At 38.2% G+C, this 22,642-nt stretch overlaps 3 protein-coding genes and 1 pseudogene across 3 annotated transcripts; 1 reads left to right on the forward strand and 3 right to left on the reverse strand.

Moving 5' to 3' along the window:
* The first annotated feature begins 391 nt into the window (after nucleotides 1-391).
* On the forward strand, nucleotides 392-8,942 carry LOC124542622. Its single transcript, XM_047120549.1, has 3 exons — nucleotides 392-841; nucleotides 2,919-3,496; nucleotides 8,630-8,942. Exons 1-3 carry the CDS (start codon nucleotides 392-394, stop codon nucleotides 8,940-8,942), a joined length of 1,341 nt encoding a protein of 446 aa, XP_046976505.1.
* LOC124542657 lies at nucleotides 6,958-8,448 on the reverse strand. The gene has a single exon (XM_047120585.1). It carries the CDS (start codon nucleotides 8,203-8,205, stop codon nucleotides 6,958-6,960), a length of 1,248 nt encoding a protein of 415 aa, XP_046976541.1. The 5' UTR covers nucleotides 8,206-8,448.
* A 10,259-nt stretch (nucleotides 8,943-19,201) lies between the features above and the next one.
* On the reverse strand, nucleotides 19,202-20,711 carry LOC124542766. The gene has a single exon (XM_047120659.1). The coding sequence runs from the start codon at nucleotides 20,459-20,461 to the stop codon at nucleotides 19,202-19,204; it is 1,260 nt and encodes a 419-aa protein (XP_046976615.1). The 5' UTR covers nucleotides 20,462-20,711.
* A 1,102-nt stretch (nucleotides 20,712-21,813) lies between these two features.
* LOC124542391 lies at nucleotides 21,814-22,381 on the reverse strand (annotated as a pseudogene).
* Between the last annotated feature and the right edge of the window lie 261 nt (nucleotides 22,382-22,642).

Genomic DNA, 22,642 nt, shown 5'->3' on the forward strand with positions numbered 1-22,642 from the left:
AAGGCTCCATTTCCGTATACGGCATATAACTTCTTTTGTGCTTGCGAGGCGTTCTTGCCTTATCAGAAGTAATACAATAAAATGTTTGAAGTGCACGCCCTGTTCTTCTATTTTTTTATTGGGATAAAAACAAAACTAAGGCACTAATCGATATATATTTTTTTACTAAATTAAAGTGAAAAGTCTAAACAATTAGAAAAAATATAGGTTAGGTGCTTTGACCACTTTCACAAAACAAAAAAAGCCTAAAGTCCACCTATCCACAAAATCGGCAATCACTTAGTTGTCAACCCAATATATGTTGGTGTATCGATTTGGCTTACAATAAGACGCAGCGGAGCACCAGTTTTATGGATCTTAGGTAACCCATACAGTTTTGGTGGCTTTGCACATGTGCACTGCGGCGTATGTCAAGGATTCTTACCCGTTTGTTGGTGAAATCAAAGATCTTAAATTAACTAACAACGAGACAATGGTTAGTTTTGATGTCCAGTCATTGTTTACGTGCTTACCCATACAAGACTGCATCGAAATTGTCAAGAGGAAACTACAGACACACAACATGCCTATTGAATATGCAGAGTTGTTACATCACTGCCTCACATCTGGTTATTTATTGTGGAATGATGAATTCTATGTACAAGTTGACGGGGTAGCCATGGGTTCTCCAGTATCCCCCGTGGTCGCCGATTTATTCATGGAAGACCTGGAGGAGAGGGCTCTTCGCTCCGGACCAATAACACCTAGGTTTTATAAACGGTACGTAGATGACACTTTCACAATATCACCTAGTGATCTGACATCTGCATTTTTAGTACATCTTAATTCTATAAATAAAAACATTCAATTTTAAACTAACATGGTTATTTTTATTATTAAAGTTATTAATTTCGGGATATTTACCATGTTTTTTATTTTTGTTCGGTGGAGCTCGATATTTCGACATTGTCTACGAATGTCTTGTTCACGAGACTGAAGTGTGCGGGTAGATGCTGATAATGTTAGAGGTGTCCGTATCGAACTACCTCCTTTCTTGTACGTTTGCTACGTAAACACCGGTCACCACTACTATTGTCACTTTCACCCCTACCATTGTCACTAGTCGAATTTATTTTATGTACACTCGACACTCGATCCCGTGTTTTGCAGACGAAACTCACCGTATCAATTCGCGAATTTTTTATTTTATTTTTATTTTGCGGGGGTTTGCATAGTTTCCCGCTGAGGCCGATAGTAAGTCAGATTGGCTCGCCCACCTATGAATTGGCAAAACATGTATGTAAAGTACTACAACCGTTAGCAGGCCAGACAAAATCTCATGTCAAGGACTCCAGACAATTTGTTGACATCTTGCGTTCGACTACGGTTGAGCCTGATGACTTGATGGTTAGTTTTGACGTCGAGTCATTGTTCACGAATGTGCCTATCGTTGAGTGTATGGATGTCATAAAGGTGAAATTACAGCAAAATAACATACCGACTGAATATATGAAATTGCTACATCATTGTCTAGAGACGAGTTACTTTATTTACCAAGGCGAGTACTACTTGCAGATAGATGGTGTGGCAATGGGTAGTCCAGTCGCTCCTCTAGTCGCAAACATCTGGATGGAACATTTCGAGGAGATAGCCATGTCAACGGCGAAGGCTGTAACTACAATTAAACTGTGGAAGAGGTATGTAGATGATGTATTTGCTATCATAAAGGGAGACAACGATAGTGTAATGAATTGCTTAAATCATTTAAATAGCATCCACAGCAAAATTAAATTCACCTGTGAAATGGAGAAGAATAGATCAATAGCATTCCTTGATGTTAAAATTGGAGTACGTACGGATGGGTCGTTGAGCCATACTGTCTACAGGAAAGCAACGCATACCGACCGATATCTCCATGCTACTTCACACCACCATCCTCGACACTTAAACGCTGTAGTAACATCATTGACCAATCGCGCATACGACCTTTGTGATAAAGACCATATACAATCTGAGCTAGCACACGTTAAAGAGGTCCTACAGCGGAATGGATATAAAACGAGAAACACAGCTGCACGGAATAATAAGCTACTGCGACAGTACAGGGTTGAAAGACAACCAGCGTTTATGCCATATGTTAAAGGAGTGACAGATAAGATAGCTAGAACCCTGAGTAGATATGCGGTGAAGACTATCTTCACTCCTTTCAAGAAGATAGGGCAAATGTTGCGTTCGCCTAAAGATAGCTTTCCCCTGGAAAAACCCGGAGTTTATAAAATCGACTGTAGTTGTGGTAAATCCTATGTTGGACAGACGAAGCGTACGGTATCTTGTCGCATTAACGAACACATCAAGGCGGTAAAAAACAACGATACCAAGAAATCAGCCATCGCGAAACATCTCCTGGAAGCCGGGTCGAACCATTGGATCGAGTTTCATAATACTCAGATACTCTCGACAGAATACTCAGATACTCTCGACAGAACGCCACTACATACCCCGACTGGTACGAGAAGCCATTGAAATAACTAAATTTAGTAATTTCAATAGAGAGGATGGGTTTCAACTGTCGAGAGTATGGAATCCAATAATAAAATTATGCAAACCCCCGCAAAATAAAAATAAAATAAAAAATTCGCGAATTGATACGGTGAGTTTCGTCTGCAAAACACGGGATCGAGTGTCGAGTGTACATAAAATAAATTCGACTAGTGACAATGGTAGGGGTGAAAGTGACAATAGTAGTGGTGACCGGTGTTTACGTAGCAAACGTACAAGAAAGGAGGTAGTTCGATACGGACACCTCTAACATTATCAGCATCTACCCGCACACTTCAGTCTCGTGAACAAGACATTCGTAGACAATGTCGAAATATCGAGCTCCACCGAACAAAAATAAAAAACATGGTAAATATCCCGAAATTAATAACTTTAATAACATTCAATTTACTATGGAATTAGAGGCAAATAATTCTTTAGCTTTCCTTGACATCCTTATTATCAAGAATCCTGACAATACATTAAGTCACACAGTTTATAGGAAACCCACACACACCAACAAATACCTCAATGGTGACTCGCACCAACACCCTAGTCAGTTAGCTACCGTTGGCAAATCTTTGTTTCAGAGAGCCCACCATCTCTGCGATGCTGAACACCTAGAGGACGAGCTGCATCAGGTCAAGCTTGCACTCCACCAGAACAAGCTGCCCGTGCCTCGCCAGCATCGCAGAAGCCGTATCAAGCCACCCACAGTTGAGCGACAACCTGCATTTCTACCATATGTGAAGGGAGTTACAGACAGGATTGGCAACATCTTGAAGCGAGCTTCGATTAAAACCGTTTACAAGGCTCATAAGAAAGTGAGCCAGTTCTTGAGACCTATAAAGAGTAATATTCCTTTACAAACTGCGGGAGTATATAAACTCGAATGTGAGTGTGGTTTATCTTACATAGGCCAAACAAAGAGGAGTATCGGTACCAAGGTCAAGGAACATATAGGAGATGTCAAAAATAGGTGTTCTTCAAAGTCTGCAGTCTGTTAGCATGCTCTAGATAAACCTAACCATTTTATTCGATTTGATAAACCACAGATCTATATATTCTCCGATCGATATCTTCTCCTGTCGATACGTCTTTTCTCTCTTACCCCGGGTACAAATTGGAGCATACTTTTGTGCCACGAGCTGGGGTGTGCGTTTACGTCAGAGATGATATCTGCTCTCGACGCCTCGGCAGCCTTGAAGGGCAGGACCTATCAATTATCTGGCTGCGCGTAGACTGCGACGACCATCCACGAATCTACGCGTGCCTTTATAGGTCCCATAGCGGTAATGCCGAAACCGACCGACTGGTTGAGCACGTCCAATTGGCTACAGATTCCGTGCTGCAGCAGACTCCATCCGCAGAGATCATTATTCTGGGCGACTTCAATGCCCATCATACTGAGTGGCTTGGATCACGCACCACTGATCATGCGGGTAGATCTGTTCTCGACTTCGCTTTGGCTTATGATTTGACACAACTGGTCACCTCGCCAACGCAAATACCGGACGTGGAGGGTCATACACCTTCCCTGTTGGACCTTCTGCTGACTACGCATCCGGACGGCTATAAGATTGTCGTCGATCCCCCTCTAGGCTCGTCGGACCATTGTCTCGTCCGGAGTACAGTGCCAGTTACACGGTACTCACGACCTCGTTTCGCGGGCTGTCGTCGCGTGTGGCACTACAAGTCAGCAGATTGGGATGGGATGCGGTCCTTCTTTGCATCTTACCCATGGGGGCGGGTTTGTTTCTCGATGGATGATCCGAGCGTTGTTGCTGACTCTCTGCCGATGTGGTGCTTCAGGGTATGGAACTTTTCATTCCATATTCTGCGGTACCCATTGGTGGCAAGTCCCAGCCCTGGTTTGGTCGCTTCTGTAAGACGGCTTCACGCCGAAAATGGGAACGCTACCAAGACTGAGCTAACGCATCGGCGTCTCGTGATGCAAACACCAGCACATTCAGAAAGGAATATAACTCTGCCTCTAGGTCCTTCAAAAACGCGATAGCTGAGGCGAAGTCGAAGTACATTGGCAGAATTGGCGAGAGACTGGTGCGCTTCCCATCAGGAACATGTGCGGTCTGGTCTCTCGCTAAGGCTGTCCTAGGGAATTTCTGTCAGCCTTCTTTTCCATCTTTGCACAGGGACGGTGAGTCATTGGCCCATACCGCGAAGGAGAAGGCCGATATTTTAGGGTCTCTCTTCGCATCGAACTCGACTCTGGATGACCAAGGAAAGTCACCACCATCAATCCCGCGGTGTGATACGACGATGCCGGAGGTTAAATTTCGGCAAAGTGCAGTTCGGAAAGCACTTCTTTCCTTGGACATTCACAAGTCGAGTGGACCCGATGGCATCCCTCCAATCGTGCTACGGACATGTGCTCCCGAGTTGGCACCGGTCTTAACGCGTCTTTTCCGGCAATCCTACGCATTAGGCGTCGTCCCGAACTCCTGGAAGACTACTTTGGTGCATCCGATCCCTAAAAAAGGCAACCGCTCAGATCCGTCCAATTATAGGCCTATAGCCATCACTTCCTTGCTCTCCAAGATAATGGAGTCCCTTATAAACTGCCAGCTCCTGCGGTATCTAGAGGAGAACCAGCTGATTAGCGACCGCCCGTACGGTTTCCGTCGGGGTCGGTCGGCCGGTGATCTTCTAGTTTACCTTACACATAGATGGGCTGAAGCAGTTGAGAGCAAGGGTGAGGCATTAGCAGCCAGCTTGGACATAGCGAAGGCCTTCGATCGCGTGTGGCACAAAGCGCTTCTTTCGAAGCTTCCTTCCTATGGGCTTCCCGGGAAATTATGCAATTGGATTACTAGCTTTTTGGCAGATCGGAGCATCAAGGTCGTTGTCGACGGTGCATGCTCCGACTTATTGTTCGTCAATGCTGGTGTTCCACAAGGCTGCGTTTTATCACCTACTTTGTTTCTTCTGCATATCAATGACTTGTTGCAAATCGGGAACATTCATTGCTATGCAGACGACAATACTGTTGACACCTTATACACCCGCCGCGCTAATATTTCTCGGGAAAACGTCGAAGAAAACCGGAACAAACTTGTGTCTGAAATCGAGTCTTCGTTAAACGAAGTCTCGAACTGGGGCCGGCTAAATTTAGATAGATAGATAGATAAACTTCTTTATTGCACACACGTAAAGTTGACAATAAGTAAAAGAAATTTACAAGAGAAAACATTAGTATGCAAAGGCGGTCTTATCACTATTAGTGATCTCTTACAGCCAACCTCAGGAGTAAAAAGCTATTATATTAGTAATACGTTAAGTGCATAGAAAGTTTATGTCAAAATAATAAAAATAAGTAAATTTCCACTACAATAATAAATATATACATCCAATATACACAAACGCATACATCTATATAAATATAATATACAATAAAGTACACCTAATATACATAATCTATAAATACACACATACATACATGCACATATATATCCTATATATTAATAATAAACATAAATTAAACAGATACGAGTATATTGTCGTCTACATGTTCGTTTTGCAAAGCCAAATAATAGCGTTTTAATCGATTTTTGAATATATTAATTGTTTCTGAATGCCGAATGGTATACGGCAAATCATTTCACAGTTTAGCAGTTTTAACTGTAAAAGATTCGTTGTAACACTTAGAGTGACTTAATGGTAATTTTAATTTATTGTCACTTCTGGACCGAAGATTAGGATGCGGAGGAGAGTCATTTGTAAAGAAAGCAAAGCGTTCTTTAAAATAGTGAGGAGTGTGGGAATGGAAAAGGATGGTAAAGAGAGTGCAAAGAGCATGGAAATTTCTACGATGCCGAACAGTTAACCACTGAAGTTTAGCGCGGTATTGAGAAATATGGTCAAATTTCTTCAACCCAAATACGTACCTAATGCATAGATTTTGTAACCGCTCCAACTTATCCAACAGTTCTTGTGTGGGATTTATGTAACAAGCATCAGCATAATCGAGGATAGGAAGTAATAGTGAGTTGACTAAAGTGATTTTTTTTTTATAGGTAATAGGTTTTTCCAACGCTTAATGGTACCTATTGTAGCAAAAATCTTTCGGCTAACGTTTGACACCTGCGGTGCCCAGGTAAGTGAGCTATCTAAAATGACACCAAGATTTTTAACCTTATCAGTATAATTTATGCAAATCCCATCAGTAGTTATTGAAGGCAGCTGTAGATTATTTAATAAAGATAGTTGATGCTTGTTACCACAAATAATGAGTTGTGATTTAGAAAAATTTAGATGTAAACCATTAGACTTTTTTAAATAAAACTAGTTATACCGGATTTGAATCGCGTATATTAATTATTTTTGGCATCCCGACGTTTCGAGCACTTTACAGCGTTCGTGGTCACGGGTAGACTAAGGTGGCATTTGTCTATTTGAGGAACAAAGAAATATTATTTACAACTACCGCCAACGATTTCTCAATTGGTATCTTGAGTAACGTTCCGGTTGCACGCAGAAGGCACTGACTGTATCTTTAGGTCTTGCAGTCTGTTGGATTTGGGATTTTAATTTTTTAATAAGTGGATCCCAGGTGTTAGAAAGTCTCCAACCATCTTCTCTATTGAAGTTCGGATGTTTTTGAATTTCAATAGCCTCACGTATCATTCTAGGAATGAATCTGTGTTCTTTAGCGAGGATCTGTGGTTTATCAAATCGAATAAAATGGTTGGGTTTATCCAGAGCATGTTCACAGACTGCAGACTTTGAAGAACGCCTATTTTTGACATCTCCTATATGTTCCTTGACCCTGGTACCGATACTCCTCTTTGTTTGGCCTATGTAAGATAAACCACACTCACATTCGAGTTTATATACTCCCGCAGTTTGTAAAGGAATGTTACTCTTGATAGGTCTCAAGAACTGGCTCACTTTCTTATGAGGCTTGTAAACAGTTTTAATCGAAGTTCGCTTCAAGATGTTGCCAATCCTGTCTGTATATGGTAGAAATGCAGGTTGTCGCTCAACTGTGGGTGGCTTGATACGGCTTCTGCGATGCTGGCGAGGCACGGGCAGCTTGTTCTGGTGGAGTGCAAGCTTGACCTGACGTAGCTCGTCCTCTAGGTGTTCAGCATCGCAGAGATGGTGGGCTCTCTGAAACAAAGATTTGCCAACGGTAGCTAACTGACTAGGGTGGTGGTGCGAGTCACCATTGAGGTATTTGTTTGTGTGTGTGGGTTTCCTATAAACTGTGTGACTTAATGTATTGTCAGGATTCTTGATAATAAGGATGTCAAGGAAAGCTAAAGAATTATTTGCCTCTAATTCCATAGTAAATTGAATGTTTCTATTTATAAAATTAAGATGTACTAAAAATGCAGATGTTAGATCACTAGGTAATATTGTGAAAGTGTCATCTACGTACCGTTTATAAAACCTAGGTGTTATTGGTCCGGAGCGAAGAGCCCTCTCCTCCAGGTCTTCCATGAATAAATCGGCGACCACGGAGGATACTGGAGAACCCATGGCTACCCCGTCAACTTGTACATAGAATTCATCATTCCACAACAAATAACCGGATGTGAGGCAGTGATGTAACAGCTCTGCATATTCAATAGGCATGTTGTGTGTCTGTAGCTTCCTCTTGACAATTTCGATGCAGTCTTGTATGGGTAAGCACGTAAACAATGACTGGACATCAAAACTAACCATTGTCTCGTTGTTAGTTAATTTAAGGTCTTTGATTTCACCAACAAACTGGTAAGAATCCTTGACATACGCCGCAGTGTGTCCTCGGAGGGGTGATAATGTCCTTGCTATGTGTTGAGCCAATCTATATGTTGGTGTATCGATTTGGCTTACAATAGGACGCAGCGGAGCACCAGTTTTATGGATCTTAGGTAACCCATACAGTTTTGGCGGCTTTGCACATGTAGGCACGAGTGATTTTTTGTCCAGATTTGATTTCTCTTGATGTTTTGATATTAACGCGGATGTCTTTTTAAGTATATTGTTTGTAGGGTCTTTGGTTAATTTTTTATAAGTCTTTACATCCGATAAATTTATCTTACATAGGCCAAACAAAGAGGAGTATCGGTACCAGGGTCAAGGAACATATAGGAGATGTCAAAAATAGGCGTTCTTCAAAGTCTGCAGTCTGTGAACATGCTCTGGATAAACCCAACCATTTTATTCGATTTGATAAACCACAGATCCTTGCTAAAGAACACAGATTCATTCCTAGAATGATACGCGAGGCTATTGAAATTCAAAAACATCCGAACTTCAATAGAGAAGATGGTTGGAGACTTTCTAACACCTGGGATCCACTTATTAAAAATTTAAAATCCCAAATCCAACAGACTGCAAGACCTAAAGATACAGTCAGTGCCTTCTGCGTGCAACCGGAACGTTACTCAAGATACCAATTGAGAAATCGTTGGCGGTAGTTGTAAATAATATTTCTTTGTTCCTCAAATAGACAAATGCCACCTTAGTCTACCCGTGACCACGAACGCTGTAAAGTGCTCGAAACGTCGGGATGCCAAAAATAATTAATATACGCGATTCAAATCCGGTTTAACTAGTTTTATTTAAATGTGTAATAATCGCGAAAATTTAAGACAACACTATGTGAACCATTAGACTTAATCCATGAGTTTATAGTTTGAAGATTGTGATTAATCTGTTCAATAGCATTGACAACATCTTCAATAGGAGATGATAAATAAACTTGGAGATCGTCTGCATAAAGATGATAAGGTATCGTAAGTAAATCGGTTACAGTGTTAATGAAAATTGCGAAAAGTAGAGGGGATAGTACTCCTCCCTGCGGGAGTCCAGCTTTAATGTGGCAAGTAGTGGAAAGTTTACCATCATATCGGACACACTGTCGGCGATTATGTAAGTAAGATTTAAACCAGTTGATGGCATTAGATGAAATATTAAACCGTTCAAGAATAGCAAGTAAGATTTCAAAGTCTACAGTATTAAATGCATTAGAGAAATCAAGAAGAACTAAGAAAGTTACTTGCTTTAGATCCATGCTATATCTAATGTCATCGCATACTTTAATAAGTGCTGTTGTTGTACTGTGCCCAGGTCTAAAACCAGATTGAAATGGACTTAATATCTTATTTTTGTTTAGAAAATCGGAGAGTTGATGGTGCACAATACGTTCAAGAACTTTAGAAAGAAATGGAAGAATAGAAATGGGACGAAAGTGCGAATAAGTTGTCAGGTTAGGTGTTTTGGGAAGTGGAAGGACATGAGCTATTCGCCAATCATCAGGAAAAGTACTAGAAGACAGGGAATAATTGAATATGTGGTCAAGGATGGGTAGGATGATGTCTAACGATAATAATATTATCTTACGACTTACACAATCACCGCCAATAGCATCCGACTTGATAGCTGCGATGTTCTTTCTGATGTCGTCAGTAGATATATTACGGAAACAGAACGGATTTCTATTGAATATAGGCCGATGCCTTAGAGAGTTAACTGTGCTGATTATGTTTGTATTATCCGTAGTGACTGACGTGAAATATTTATTAAGGTTATTAATATCAACATTTAACTTTACTATTTTATTCCCATAGATTCTAGAAATCTCCAAGCCTTGCCAGAATCTTTACCCTCTAACGAATTATGTATGTAGCTACGTTGTGCATCTCTACACACTTTACTACATTTATTACGTAACCGCTTATATCTAAGTAAATTTTGCTCTGTTGGACTAGATTTGTACTTACCTTTCGCTGAATTTCGTTTAGACATAAGAGCTTTGATATCATGCGTCAGCCATGGAGCTGGTAGATGCTTAAGTTTAATAGGTCTCAATGGCGCATGAATATCAAAAAGCTCAATGAGTAAAGAATTAAAGATGCAAAGCTTAGAATCTACCGTGGTAGCAGCAAAAACACTATCCCAATTTATATTACTGAGGTCGTGCATGAAATTATTATTGTTAAAATTTTTGAAGCTTCGTCGCACAACAACCGTGGGCTTAACTTTCGGAGGTCGGTCTTTGTATGAAAGGAAAATAAGATCGTGATAGGAAAAGGCTTCAGCCGGAAGTTGGCCGTGGGAATGGACATTGTTTACATGTCATTTAAAATCCACCCTCCAAAGGTTAAGCCAAAAATGGTAATGCGACGTAGTTTCAAAAAGTTCAACAATGACAATTTTATGGAGGATTTAAACTCAATCGACTGGAGCGCAGTTTTTGATGCTCAAACGATTGATGAGAAGCTTTGCATTTTTAACTTCCTTCTAATTGAGCTTTTTGATCTACACGCTCCTCTTAGACCAATTAGACTGAAACATCTTCCTGCACCCTGGCTAACTGAGGAGATTAAAGTGGTCACGACAAAGCGAAATAAAACTAAATTTATATATAAGTCCACACCAACCGAGCATAATCTCAGTAGATACAAGCGACTTCGTAATCAATGTAACAAGATGTGCGGAGATGCTCAAAGGAGATACATTCACTCGTCAGTTGAAAATAAGGATGCATCTAAAGTGTGGACTTTCTTAAATTCGCTGGGAGTTGGCAGATCAAAGACAAGTATTCCTCACCATTTAGATTTAAACACTCTAAATGATAATTTCTCCAAATTTCCCTCCGGTAATCCTAATAAATCTAATACTATCTCTTCCCTTAATGCACGCTTAAGACCAATTTCCCTCCGTTCTATTTTGCTTCTGTTACTGCCAGTGACGGTAAAAAACAAATGTCTTCCATTTCGTCTGATGCAGTTGGCAGTGATGGTATAAGCCGTAAAATGGTAGCAATGGTTTTAGACGAAATTGTGCTTGTACTCTGTCATATTTTTAACTTTTCTCTTTCATCTAAAACTTTCCCCAATGTTTGACACACCGCTCATATTATTCCTATCCCTAAGATCTCTATTCCTACTTCACTCTCACACTATCGCCCTATTTCTATCCTTCCCTTCTTGTCTAAAATTCTTGAACGTATTGTCCATTCTTAACTTTCCCTATTTCTATCACAAAATCACATCTTGAATTCATTCCAGTCTGGCTTTCGAGTTGGACACAGCACTGTGACGGCACTCACGAAGGTTCTTGATGATATCCGTTTTGGAATGGACCAGAAACATGTCACCATCTTAGCATTATTAGATTTTAGTAATGCGTTCAATACCGTTGACCATGACATTCTCCTAGCGGTTCTAAAATCTATAAACGTATCTACGGACGCTTTAGACTGGTTTCAATCCTATTTGTATGGGCGACAACAACGTATCCATAGCGGAGAACGATTTTCTTCGTACTGTCGTCTCAGTGCTGGAGTGCCTCAGGGTAGTGTGCTATCTCCACCCCTGTTTTCCATTTTTATCAATAGTCTTACTGAACTCCTCACTCTTTCTTTTCATTTTTATGCTGACGACTTACAAATTTATTTGAGTACCCCAGTTGAGAACATTTCTGAAGCGGTAGGTAAATTAAATACCAACCTAAACATTATTACCAATTGGAGTAAGTCATTTGGTTTGTATGTCAATGCAAATAAATCGCAGCTTTGTATTGTAGGTACCACTAAACAGCTATCCAAAATTGACTCTGTTGGCCTACCGGATGTTGTTTTCAACGACTCGGTATTACCTTACAGCGACGCTGTTAAAAATCTAGGCGTCATTATGGATAGATCTCTTTCGTGGCGACCTCACGTAGCTGAAATAAGTCGCAAAATTTTTTCAACGATACACTTATTAAAAAGATGGAAAAACTTCTTACCTATTAAAACCAAAACTCTTGCCAATACTCTTCTCCTTCCAATTTTGGAGTACGCGGACACCTGTTATCCTGATTTAACGGAGGACCTGATTCAAAAACTTGAACGACTACAGAACCTATGCATCCGTTTTATTTTTAGACTCAAAAAATACGATCATGTATCCCAGTATCGATCTGAACTGGGATGGCTCCGAGTAAAGCATCGCCGCAACTTACGCGTCCTTTCGCTCCTTTATTCACACTATTTCATCCTTGCTCCCCGTCCTATTTGAAAGAACGTTTTTCCTTCATTGGTAACCCTACTCTTCACCTTAATCTTCGCTCTCAGAGTGATAATAAATTAAGCATACCTTTTTGTAACTCCCATTCCTACATGAATTCGTTCACGGCAAAGGCGGTTAGATTGTGGAATGCACTACCAACTCAAGTCCGTCAGTCTCCAACACTTCATTTATTCAAAACCCGTGTTAAATTGCATTACCAGTTAATAAATTAAACCTCCTCTAACCCTTTCACTACTAGCAGCTAAGTATGCTCGCACCTATCTGTTGTTGTATTGCCTATTGTATTTTGTATGTATGTATATTTACTTTTAATTTGTTAATGCACTAGCCCACTATGTTTTCTCTTGTAAGTCTCTTTCAGTAGGGTTGCCTGGAAGAGATCACTACTTAGTGATAAGGCCGCCCTTTGCATACTTTCGTAGTGATTTTGATTTTAAGCTTTTTTCTTGTATTTTGTTTATTTTCTGTGTGCAATAAAGTTGTTTATTATTATTATTATTATTATTGTTTTCACATAGCCCCTCGCACTCACCTCACGCCATTTTTGAATAATTCTGGTTGTTTAAAGATGGAAAGCCGTAGAAAATTACATTTAGCAACACTTTTATTTGGCAAAAAATAAGGAACCCTTGTACCTTTACAAAAAACTGCGATGGGCGAGAGACGAAAATACCTCGTATGGTACCAGGGCGACCACATACATGCTCAAACAGCATAAGCACAGCTCCGCTAGTTTTCGAGGCAGTTTCCGGTACTCCGCGAGCAAAATCTGAAACAACTTGCCACCGCCTATCCGTAGCCTGCAAAACATTAATAATTTTAAAACAAAATTCAAGACCCATCTGCTAAATTTACAAAAACAAACATAGATCTTGTGTCATTTTGTGTCATTTTTTGTATATACTTTTTTTCTTTATATGTGTGTATGTCAATAAATGTTTCTTTCTTCTTTTTCCTTTCTTCAGTTATGGTTGCATGAGGAATCTCGATGGTAATTAATATTCATAATTTTTTTTTATTATTTTTTTTCGTTATTGCTTTTTTTTATTTTTTCTTTTTAGATTTTAAGAGGGTAGATAAGTAAATTTTGCCTTACAGTTTTAATGCGATGATTAGTGCTCGTCGTTGTTGACCACTCGGACCGACTGACCAGCTCGTGATGTGGATGGCATCTTCCGCTGGCACGGCCATTCTGCGGGATGGTGCGCGCTCTGCACCAGTCGCATTTCTTGGTCGCCCGGCTGCGGCGCACGACGAAGCCGATCACGAGCGCCCTCTGCCGACCACCTTCTCCGCTGTCGTAATTTTTATGAAACCTGTAAATCTCGAAAGACACACTTATGGTAATTAGTCATATCAAGTAATAGTGGTTATAATTAATTTTAGTTTTCTGAGAATAGAAACGATGACTGTTATATTCCGAACAAGAGTTGTTGTAGTTATGTTATTAGTGCTGCAATGTCCTTTGTTTGGTTTTTTTTATTTGAAATTTTTTCGCATACAAAAGATACTTACTGCTATATATTAACTAAAATTCTGCCAAACTGTAAAACAGTTTATCGGCAGACACAAGCTCTCTTAATTAAGTGCAATTTGCAGTAGTTAATACTATTCTTAAAACAATAACATTAAAGTAAAAATTTATGAATATAAACAAAGAATAAACTGTTATAATATAAGATATACCTATAGAAAATACAGTAAAAAAAAGATCAAATATATTATAAACAAAGATAACATGATTTTCTTAATGTGGGTAGTGTTTAAAAGAGTACGTCTAGTATACATATCTTATGTTCGAGCGTAGTGACTCATTTATTTTGCACTTTGAATAACATGTGCGTTTCACCGGAGTGACCGCCGAACATTTTTATTTTTCTTAATATATTTTATCAATAATATTTAACTATTGTTTTCGTACGTAAAAATAATATAATGACAATATATAGTAACTAATAACTCGTGAAATCTAGGTAGGAAGCCTTATATTAAAGTTCATAAAATGCGATTTAATTTATTTATTTATTTATTTAACAGTTTATTAAAATTTGCCAGATACAGTACAGATACAAATATATAAATCACAGGAAAGCAAAATTTAAAAGGTATGCTTATCCCTATAAGAGATTTCTTCCAGCATACCCAGAAGAGTGAAAATAGACAGAACAGTGAAAGGTAGACAGGCAAGAGTTTACAATTACAAAATAAAACTAAAACAAATACTAAACTAAAAATGAGAAATATATATATATATATATATATATATATATATATATATATATATAATACATTAAAGTTTACATATATAAATGCTTATAATATACATACATATAAATACATATACACTACTTAATATGCCAAAATTAGGAGACTGACAAGAAATGCTCTTTTAACTTCTTTTTAAAAATGTGAATTGAATTAGAAGTGCGAATCGTGCACGGAGAGCGTTCCACAAACGCGCTGCATGCACTGTGAAAGCGGAGGTGTAAAAATTAGAATTATGAGAAGGGATTTGTAGTAGGAGCTGGACATTAGGACGGCAAGGAGAACCAGGAGGATGCAAGAACTTGAAACGTTCTCGAAGGTAATTGGGATATAAGGGATTAAAAAGTATATTATAAAGGAGACATAGAACGTGAGTATCCCTGCGAAGACGTATAGGAAGCCACTTAAGTTCAGCTAGAAATCTAGAGACATGATCAAATTTGCGTAGACCAAAAATGAAGCGGATGCATAAATTTTGTAGCCTCTCAAGTTTATCAAGCAGTTCTTCAGTAGCGTCGAGAAAACAGGAATCAGCATAATCTATCAGAGGAAGCAAAAGAGATTGAACAAGAAGAGTTTTTGTTTTTGTAGGAAGGAAATATTGAAGAGGTTTAAGGGAGTGAAAGGAGAAATTAATCTTTTTACTTACCTCATTGATATGCTTGGACCAGGACAGGTCACTACTGAAAAGAAGACCCAAATTTTTGGCATGCTCGGTATAATTAATTGGTATGCCGTTATATGCCAAAGGAGGAATGCTATTTAAAGAGAGACATTTATGCATATACCGACTTCCAACAATTAATGCCTGCGATTTTGCGGGATTCACGACAAGGCCAAAACTGTTAGCCCAATTGTGAATCCGTTTGAGGTCTTCGTTTATACCAGTAATAGCCGTAGTAACATCCACAACACTAAAGTGGCGATACAATTGTAGATCATCTGCATAAAGGTGAAACTTAGAAGAAATTACCGCTGATATAGTATTAATGAAGACAGAAAATAAAAGAGGGGATAGCACACTGCCTTGAGGAACGCCCGAATTAATCGCGCTCCAATTTGAGCTTAATTCACCCAACTGAATGCACTGCGAGCGTCCTCGAAGATATGATTCAAACCAGATACACGCAGAGGATGACACGTTTAAAGATCGTAAAACGCATAAAAGAACATCATGATCTACCGAGTTAAATGCATTGCTAAAATCAAGCAATACAACTACAGTAAGTTGACGATTCTCCATAGCGTATCGAATGTCCTCCGTAACCTTTAGAAGCGCTGTAACCGTGCTGTGACCAGCTCGAAAACCAGACTGCCAAGGGCTCAGGAGACGATTAGACACGATTTAAGGACTTTTTTTAACTATTTTCTTACTCATAGTTTTATAATTTATTTCAGTACTTGATAACAAATTAAGTAATTTTGGCATAAGCCATTCTTTAGTTCTTTTCCCGTAAATATTTGTTATTTTGGGTATTTTGAATTGTCCTTTCTTTTGCGATCTGGTAACATTTTTATGTTGAATTTTTTGATATGGATTTTTATCTTTACTATGATATTCGTCTATAAAAATTGATAATAAGCATTTTTTGTCCACTGGAAGTATATTGCATTCTCGAAATAATTCCTCATAGTTGTATCTGAAACTTGTTTTAATTCGGTTATCGACTAATAGTTTAAGGAAACGTATCTGTAAATGTTTTTTATTTTATTGTAATGTGTTTTGTACGTTAGAGAGTAAGAAATAACGCCATACGATATTAAAGAATCAACTAGGGCGTAGTATAACATATATAGAATCGATCTTGGTACTTTGTAACTTAAGTTTTTAAAATTGGCTAATATTACCCTTAATTTAGAGCAGAGTGTGTCTATATGACTAATAGTTTAAGGAAACGTATCTGTAAATGTTTTTTATTTTATTGTAATGTGTTTTGTACGTTAGAGAGTAAGAACTAACGCCATACGATATTAAAGAGTCAACTAGGGCGTAGTATAACATATATAGAATCGATCTTGTTACTTTGTAACTTAAGTTTTTAAAATTGGCTATTATTACCCTTTATTTAGAGCAGAGTGTGTCTATATGAATTTTCCAAGTAAACCTGTTGTCTATTAATAATCCCAAATATTTATATCTATCGACTATTTCTATACTGTTACATTTACAAATATTAGCCATTTTATGAAAACAGTCGTACGAGTGGCCTATGATTTTCAAGTCGCCTATGTAATTAGTTTTATGGCTTGAACGTATATACAGCAACTTAGTTTTATTTATATTTAAGATGATACCATTATCATGTGCCCACTTTATTATATTATCAAAATCATTCTGTAACTTATTTTGTATCTCTTTAATGTCGTGGTGCGCATACATAATACACGTATCATCGGCAAACATATATTTTTGACAATATTTTATCATAGATGTCATACTATTTACATGAACAATGTAACAGATAGGTCCAGTGACAGATCCTTGAGCTACACCATATTTTTGTATTTGTCTGTTACTCATTTCGTCTTGTATTTTTACAGAGAATGATCTATTATGTAAATAATCTCTGAACCAATTTAGTAAGGGCCCTCGAATTCCACATTCATCCAGTGAGTTTAAAAGAGTTTGATGATCTAGAGTGTCAAACGCTCTTTTGAAGTTAATGAATATTATCCCTACGTGTTTTTTATTATTTATTGATTATTAATTTCATTTGTAAATTTATTTAATAGTTTTTGCGTGCTTTTCCCTTTTTGGAATCCGAATTGACTTTCTGTAATAACATTAGTTTTAGTGAAGAAGTTTGTTAATTGATGAACAATTACTTTTTCAAATATTTTGTTAATTGAAGATAGTATGGCGATGGGTCTATAGTTTTTTGTGTTATCGTGTTCTCCACTTTTATATATTGGTCGAATAATGGATGTTTTTAACATATCTGGGTATTTACTTGTTTTGATCGATATATTTATCAAGTGTGCTATTACTGGAGCAATGGATTCTTTTATTATTTTAAGGTCACTTATGTGAATATTATCTATACCTGGAGACTTATTTATACTTCATTTAGAAATAATTTTATTTATTTCAATAGCTTTTACTGGAATAAATCTTATAGACTGAAGGAAATTTTTAACGTAGGAGTCTCGATTTAAGAAAGAAATATTACACTGATGCTTAATAATATCAATTTCATCTGCAAAAGAAATACAAAATTTTTCACTTAATTGCTTAGTAGTTGCGTCCTTACCCATATATTTTAGTATTACTTCATCAATTGAAGATTTATCTTTTCCTAACCACACGTTTACATACTCCCATATTTTACGAGTATCTGACTATGCATTAGTTATTAATTGTTTCTTATAATTATTTTGTGCTGCATTAATAGCCTTATTAGTCTTATTCCTCCATTTTGTATATTCCAATCTATAAACACTATTATTTGGATTATTTTTCCAACGTTATTGATGTCGATCAAGTTTAAGAAGTTCATATGTTATGCAATGTTTTCTTTGTGTAATAAGTGAGTGGCGCAACTCCATATACTAGATATGCACTGTTCGGTCTCATAGTTCTTGATTTTTATTAACTCGTTTTTGAGGGTAGTAATAATTCTTTCCACTTGGCCATTTGCTCGGCTGTTTCCTGACGTGTTGTTTATCTTAATGTGTCTCATTTCCCATGATATCCACGTGGATCACTTGTTGATTTTTCAATTAGATGAAGCTATGCTCGTATGGCACCTGAGATCCCTTTAGATGTTCCACACATATAAACAGCATGACAACTGCGTATGTCCTTGAAGCATATTATTCTTAATTGTAGGAGTAGTCGCCTTAAGTGTTGACGAAGTGGGTACTCCCGCACTAGTCGGCTTTGGAGCTGATGAATTATTTATTGGATCCATAGCTTGCGGTCCTCCCACTTAGATGGGCCCCAATACAGCGAAGTTGCAGGCAGTTAGTGTAAAGTGAAAGAAAGAAAGAAAGAAGAAAGAAAGAACACTTTTATTTGGGACAAGATGACAATTGGTACAAAATAAAAAGTAAAAATAATAATAATAATAAAAAAAAAGTACTAATAAATTATCATTTACACAAAAAAAGAAATAAAATAAACGATAAAAAAGTAACGATACAAAAGAAATAACTAAAGAAAAAGAACAACTACAATATACGTGACGTGTCCCAAATAGGTATACCATTCAGCAATTCATGCTGGTTTTCAATGGTACCCTTTTTTTTAAATAAAACTAATTATAACGGATGAATCGCGTATATTAATTATTTTTAAACATCCCGACGTTTCGAGCACTTTGCAGTGTTCGTGGTCACGGGTAGACTAAGATGACATTCGTCTATTTGAAGAACAAAGGAAATATTATTAACAACTACCGCCAACGATTTCTCAATTGATATCTTGAGTAACGTTCCGGTTGCACGCAGAAGGCACTAACTGTATCTTTAGGTCTTGCAGTCTGTTGGATTTGGGATTTTAAATTTTTAATAAGTGGATCCCAGGTGTTAGAAAGTCTCCAACCATCTTCTCTATTGAAGTTCGGATGTTTTTGAATTTCAATAGCCTCGCGTATCATTCTAGGAATGAATCTGTGTTCTCTAGCGAGGATCTGTGGTTTATCAAATCGGATAAAATGGTTAGGTTTATCCAGAGCATGTTCACAGACTGCAGACTTAGAAGAACGCCTATTTTTGACATCTCCTATATGTTCCTTGACCCTGGTACCGATGCTTCTCTTTGTTTGGCCTATGTAAGATAAACCACACTCACATTCGAGTTTATATACTCCTGCAGTTTGTAAGGGAATATTACTCTTGATAGGTCTCAAGAACTGGCTCACTTTCTTATGAGGCTTGTACACGGTTTTAATTGAAGCTCGCTTCAAGATGTTGCCAATCCTGTCTGTAACTCCCTTCACATATGGTAGAAATGCAGGTTGTCGCTCAACTGTGGGTGGCTTGATACGGCTTCTGCGATGCTGGCGAGGCACGGGCAGCTTGTTCTGGTGGAGTGCAAGCTTGACCTGACGTAGCTCGTCCTCTAGGTGTTCAGCATCGCAGAGATGGTGGGCTCTCTGAAACAAAGATTTGCCAACGGTAGCTAACTGGCTAGGGTGGTGGTGCGAGTCACCATTGAGGTATTTGTTGGTGTGTGTGGGTTTCCTATAAACTGTGTGACTTAATGTATTGTCAGGATTCTTGATAATAAGGATGTCAAGGAAAGCTAAAGAATTATTTGCCTCTAATTCCATAGTAAATTGAATGTTTTTGTTTATAGAATTAAGATGTACTAAAAATGCAGATGTCAGATCACTAGGTAATATTGTGAAAGTGTCATCTACGTACCGTTTGTAAAACCTAGGTGTTATAGGTCCGGAGCGAAGAGCCCTCTCCTCCAGGTCTTCCATGAACAAATCGGCGACCACGGGGGATACTGGAGAACCCATGGCTACCCCGTCAACTTGTACATAGAATTCATCATTCCACAATAAATAACCAGATGTGAGGCAGTGATGTAACAGCTCTGCATATTCAATAGGCATGTTGTGTGTCTGTAGCTTCCTCTTGACAATTTCGATGCAGTCTTGTATGGGTAAGCAGGTAAACAATGACTGGACATCAAAACTAACCATTGTCTCGTTGTTGGTTAATTTAAGGTCTTTGATTTCACCAACAAACTGGTAAGAATCCTTGACATACGCCGCAGTGTGTCCTCGGAGGGGTGATAATGTCCTTGCTATGTGTTGAGCCAATCTATATGTTGGTGTATCGATTTGGCTTACAATAGGACGCAGCGGAGCACCAGTTTTATGTATCTTAGGTAACCCATACAGTTTTGGAGGCTTTGCACATGTAGGCACGAGTGATTTTTTTATCCAGATTTAGTTTCTCTTGGTGTTTTGATATTAATGCGGATGTCTTTTTAAGAATGTTATTAGTGGGGTCTTTATTTACTTTTTTATAGGTTTTTACATCCGATAAAATCGCGGAAATTTTCTGGTTATAATCACACGTATCCATCACAACGGTCGCGTTTCCCTTATCTGCTCGGAGGACTGTAATGTCTTTATTGTTGCGTAAGTTCTTCAGTGCAATAGATTCATCACGAGTAAGGTTTCTTTTCGGTGGCCGGCTTCGACGTAAAACACTCGAAATGTCCTGTCGAATAGCTTCCGAGTCTTCCTTTGTGATGTTATTTTTGAAAAGACACTCCTCCACATTGCAAATAATGTCTTCAAACGGTATTTTGGATGGAGCCGGTGCAAAATTTAGGCCTTTGTTTAACACCGCAATAGTCGATTCATCTAAACTTTGTTTTGACAGATTGACAAGTGACGTACGCGCAGGTTTTTGAATTTCCCCGGTGTTGCCATTATTGAAATTTTTATAATTTGATTTTACTCCGCTGAGTTTTTCGAACTTTTTTATTTGTTTTAATTTTAAGTTATTATATTTTGTAGCGGCTCGTTTATTAGTAAAATCGCAGCATTTTTGCCAATCTGTTTTAGATAATCGTGACTCGAGTTCTTTACTGAGGTTGTCAATTTGATCCGTTAACCGTCGCGCGTCAAATCGATGTTCTCGGATGAGTTGCAACAATAATTTCTTACTTGCCTGATTGAGTATTTTATCACCATGCTTTATGTCCTTCTTAGGTGCGATCCTTACACAAACCGGAATAAGATTATTGTCACGGCATCTTTTCAGGAAGTTCATGGACGTTACGTATCGGGCATGTTTGACTTTTAGGTACTCCAACCGGCGAATTTGATTTGATGTTTCCAGTCCGTACTGGTTCACATAATGTTGTCTTAAATTTTCGCGATTATTACACATTTAAATAAAACTAATTATAACGGATGAATCGCGTATATTAATTATTTTTAAACATCCCGACGTTTCGAGCACTTTGCAGTGTTCGTGGTCACGGGTAGACTAAGATGACATTCGTCTATTTGAAGAACAAAGGAAATATTATTAACAACTACCGCCAACGATTTCTCAATTGATATCTTGAGTAACGTTCCGGTTGCACGCAGAAGGCACTAACTGTATCTTTAGGTCTTGCAGTCTGTTGGATTTGGGATTTTAAATTTTTAATAAGTGGATCCCAGGTGTTAGAAAGTCTCCAACCATCTTCTCTATTGAAGTTCGGATATTTTTGAATTTCAATAGCCTCGCGTATCATTCTAGGAATGAATCTGTGTTCTCTAGCGAGGATCTGTGGTTTATCAAATCGGATAAAATGGTTAGGTTTATCCAGAGCATGTTCACAGACTGCAGACTTAGAAGAACGCCTATTTTTGACATCTCCTATATGTTCCTTGACCCTGGTACCGATGCTTCTCTTTGTTTGGGCCTATGTAGATAAACCACACTCACATTCGAGTTTATATACTCCTGCAGTTTGTAAGGGAATATTACTCTTGATAGGTCTCAAGAACTTGGCTCACTTTCTTATGAGGCTTGTACACGGTTTTAATTGAAGCTCGCTTCAAGATGTTGCCAATCCTGTCTGTAACTCCCTTCACATATGGTAGAAATGCAGGTTGTCGCTCAACTTTATCTTACATAGGCCAAACAAAGAGAAGCATCGGTACCAGGGTCAAGGAACATATAGGAGATGTCAAAAATAGGCGTTCTTCTAAGTCTGCAGTCTGTGAACATGCTCTGGATAAACCTAACCATTTTAATCCGATTTGATAAACCACAGATCCTCGCTAGAGAACACAGATTCATTCCTAGAATGATACGCGAGGCTATTGAAATTCAAAAACATCCGAACTTCAATAGAGAAGATGGTTGGAGACTTT

Source organism: Vanessa cardui, chromosome W (assembly GCF_905220365.1).
Source record: "Vanessa cardui chromosome W, ilVanCard2.1, whole genome shotgun sequence".
NCBI lineage: Eukaryota > Metazoa > Arthropoda > Insecta > Lepidoptera > Nymphalidae > Vanessa > Vanessa cardui.

Bases quoted from the DNA above. Each gene is read 5' to 3' on its own strand.
- LOC124542622 (XM_047120549.1), top strand. From the start codon at position 392: ATGTGCACTGCGGCGTATGTCAAGGATTCTTACCCGTTTGTTGGTGAA. The intron at 842-2,918 runs ATTCAATTTTAA...AACTTTAATAAC, and splicing joins TTAATTCTATAAATAAAAAC to ATTCAATTTACTATGGAATT. The intron at 3,497-8,629 runs GTGTTCTTCAAA...TGTCAAAAATAG, and splicing joins ATAGGAGATGTCAAAAATAG to GCGTTCTTCAAAGTCTGCAG.
- LOC124542657 (XM_047120585.1), bottom strand. From the start codon at position 8,205: ATGGTTAGTTTTGATGTCCAGTCATTGTTTACGTGCTTACCCATACAA.
- LOC124542766 (XM_047120659.1), bottom strand. From the start codon at position 20,461: ATGGTTAGTTTTGATGTCCAGTCATTGTTTACCTGCTTACCCATACAA.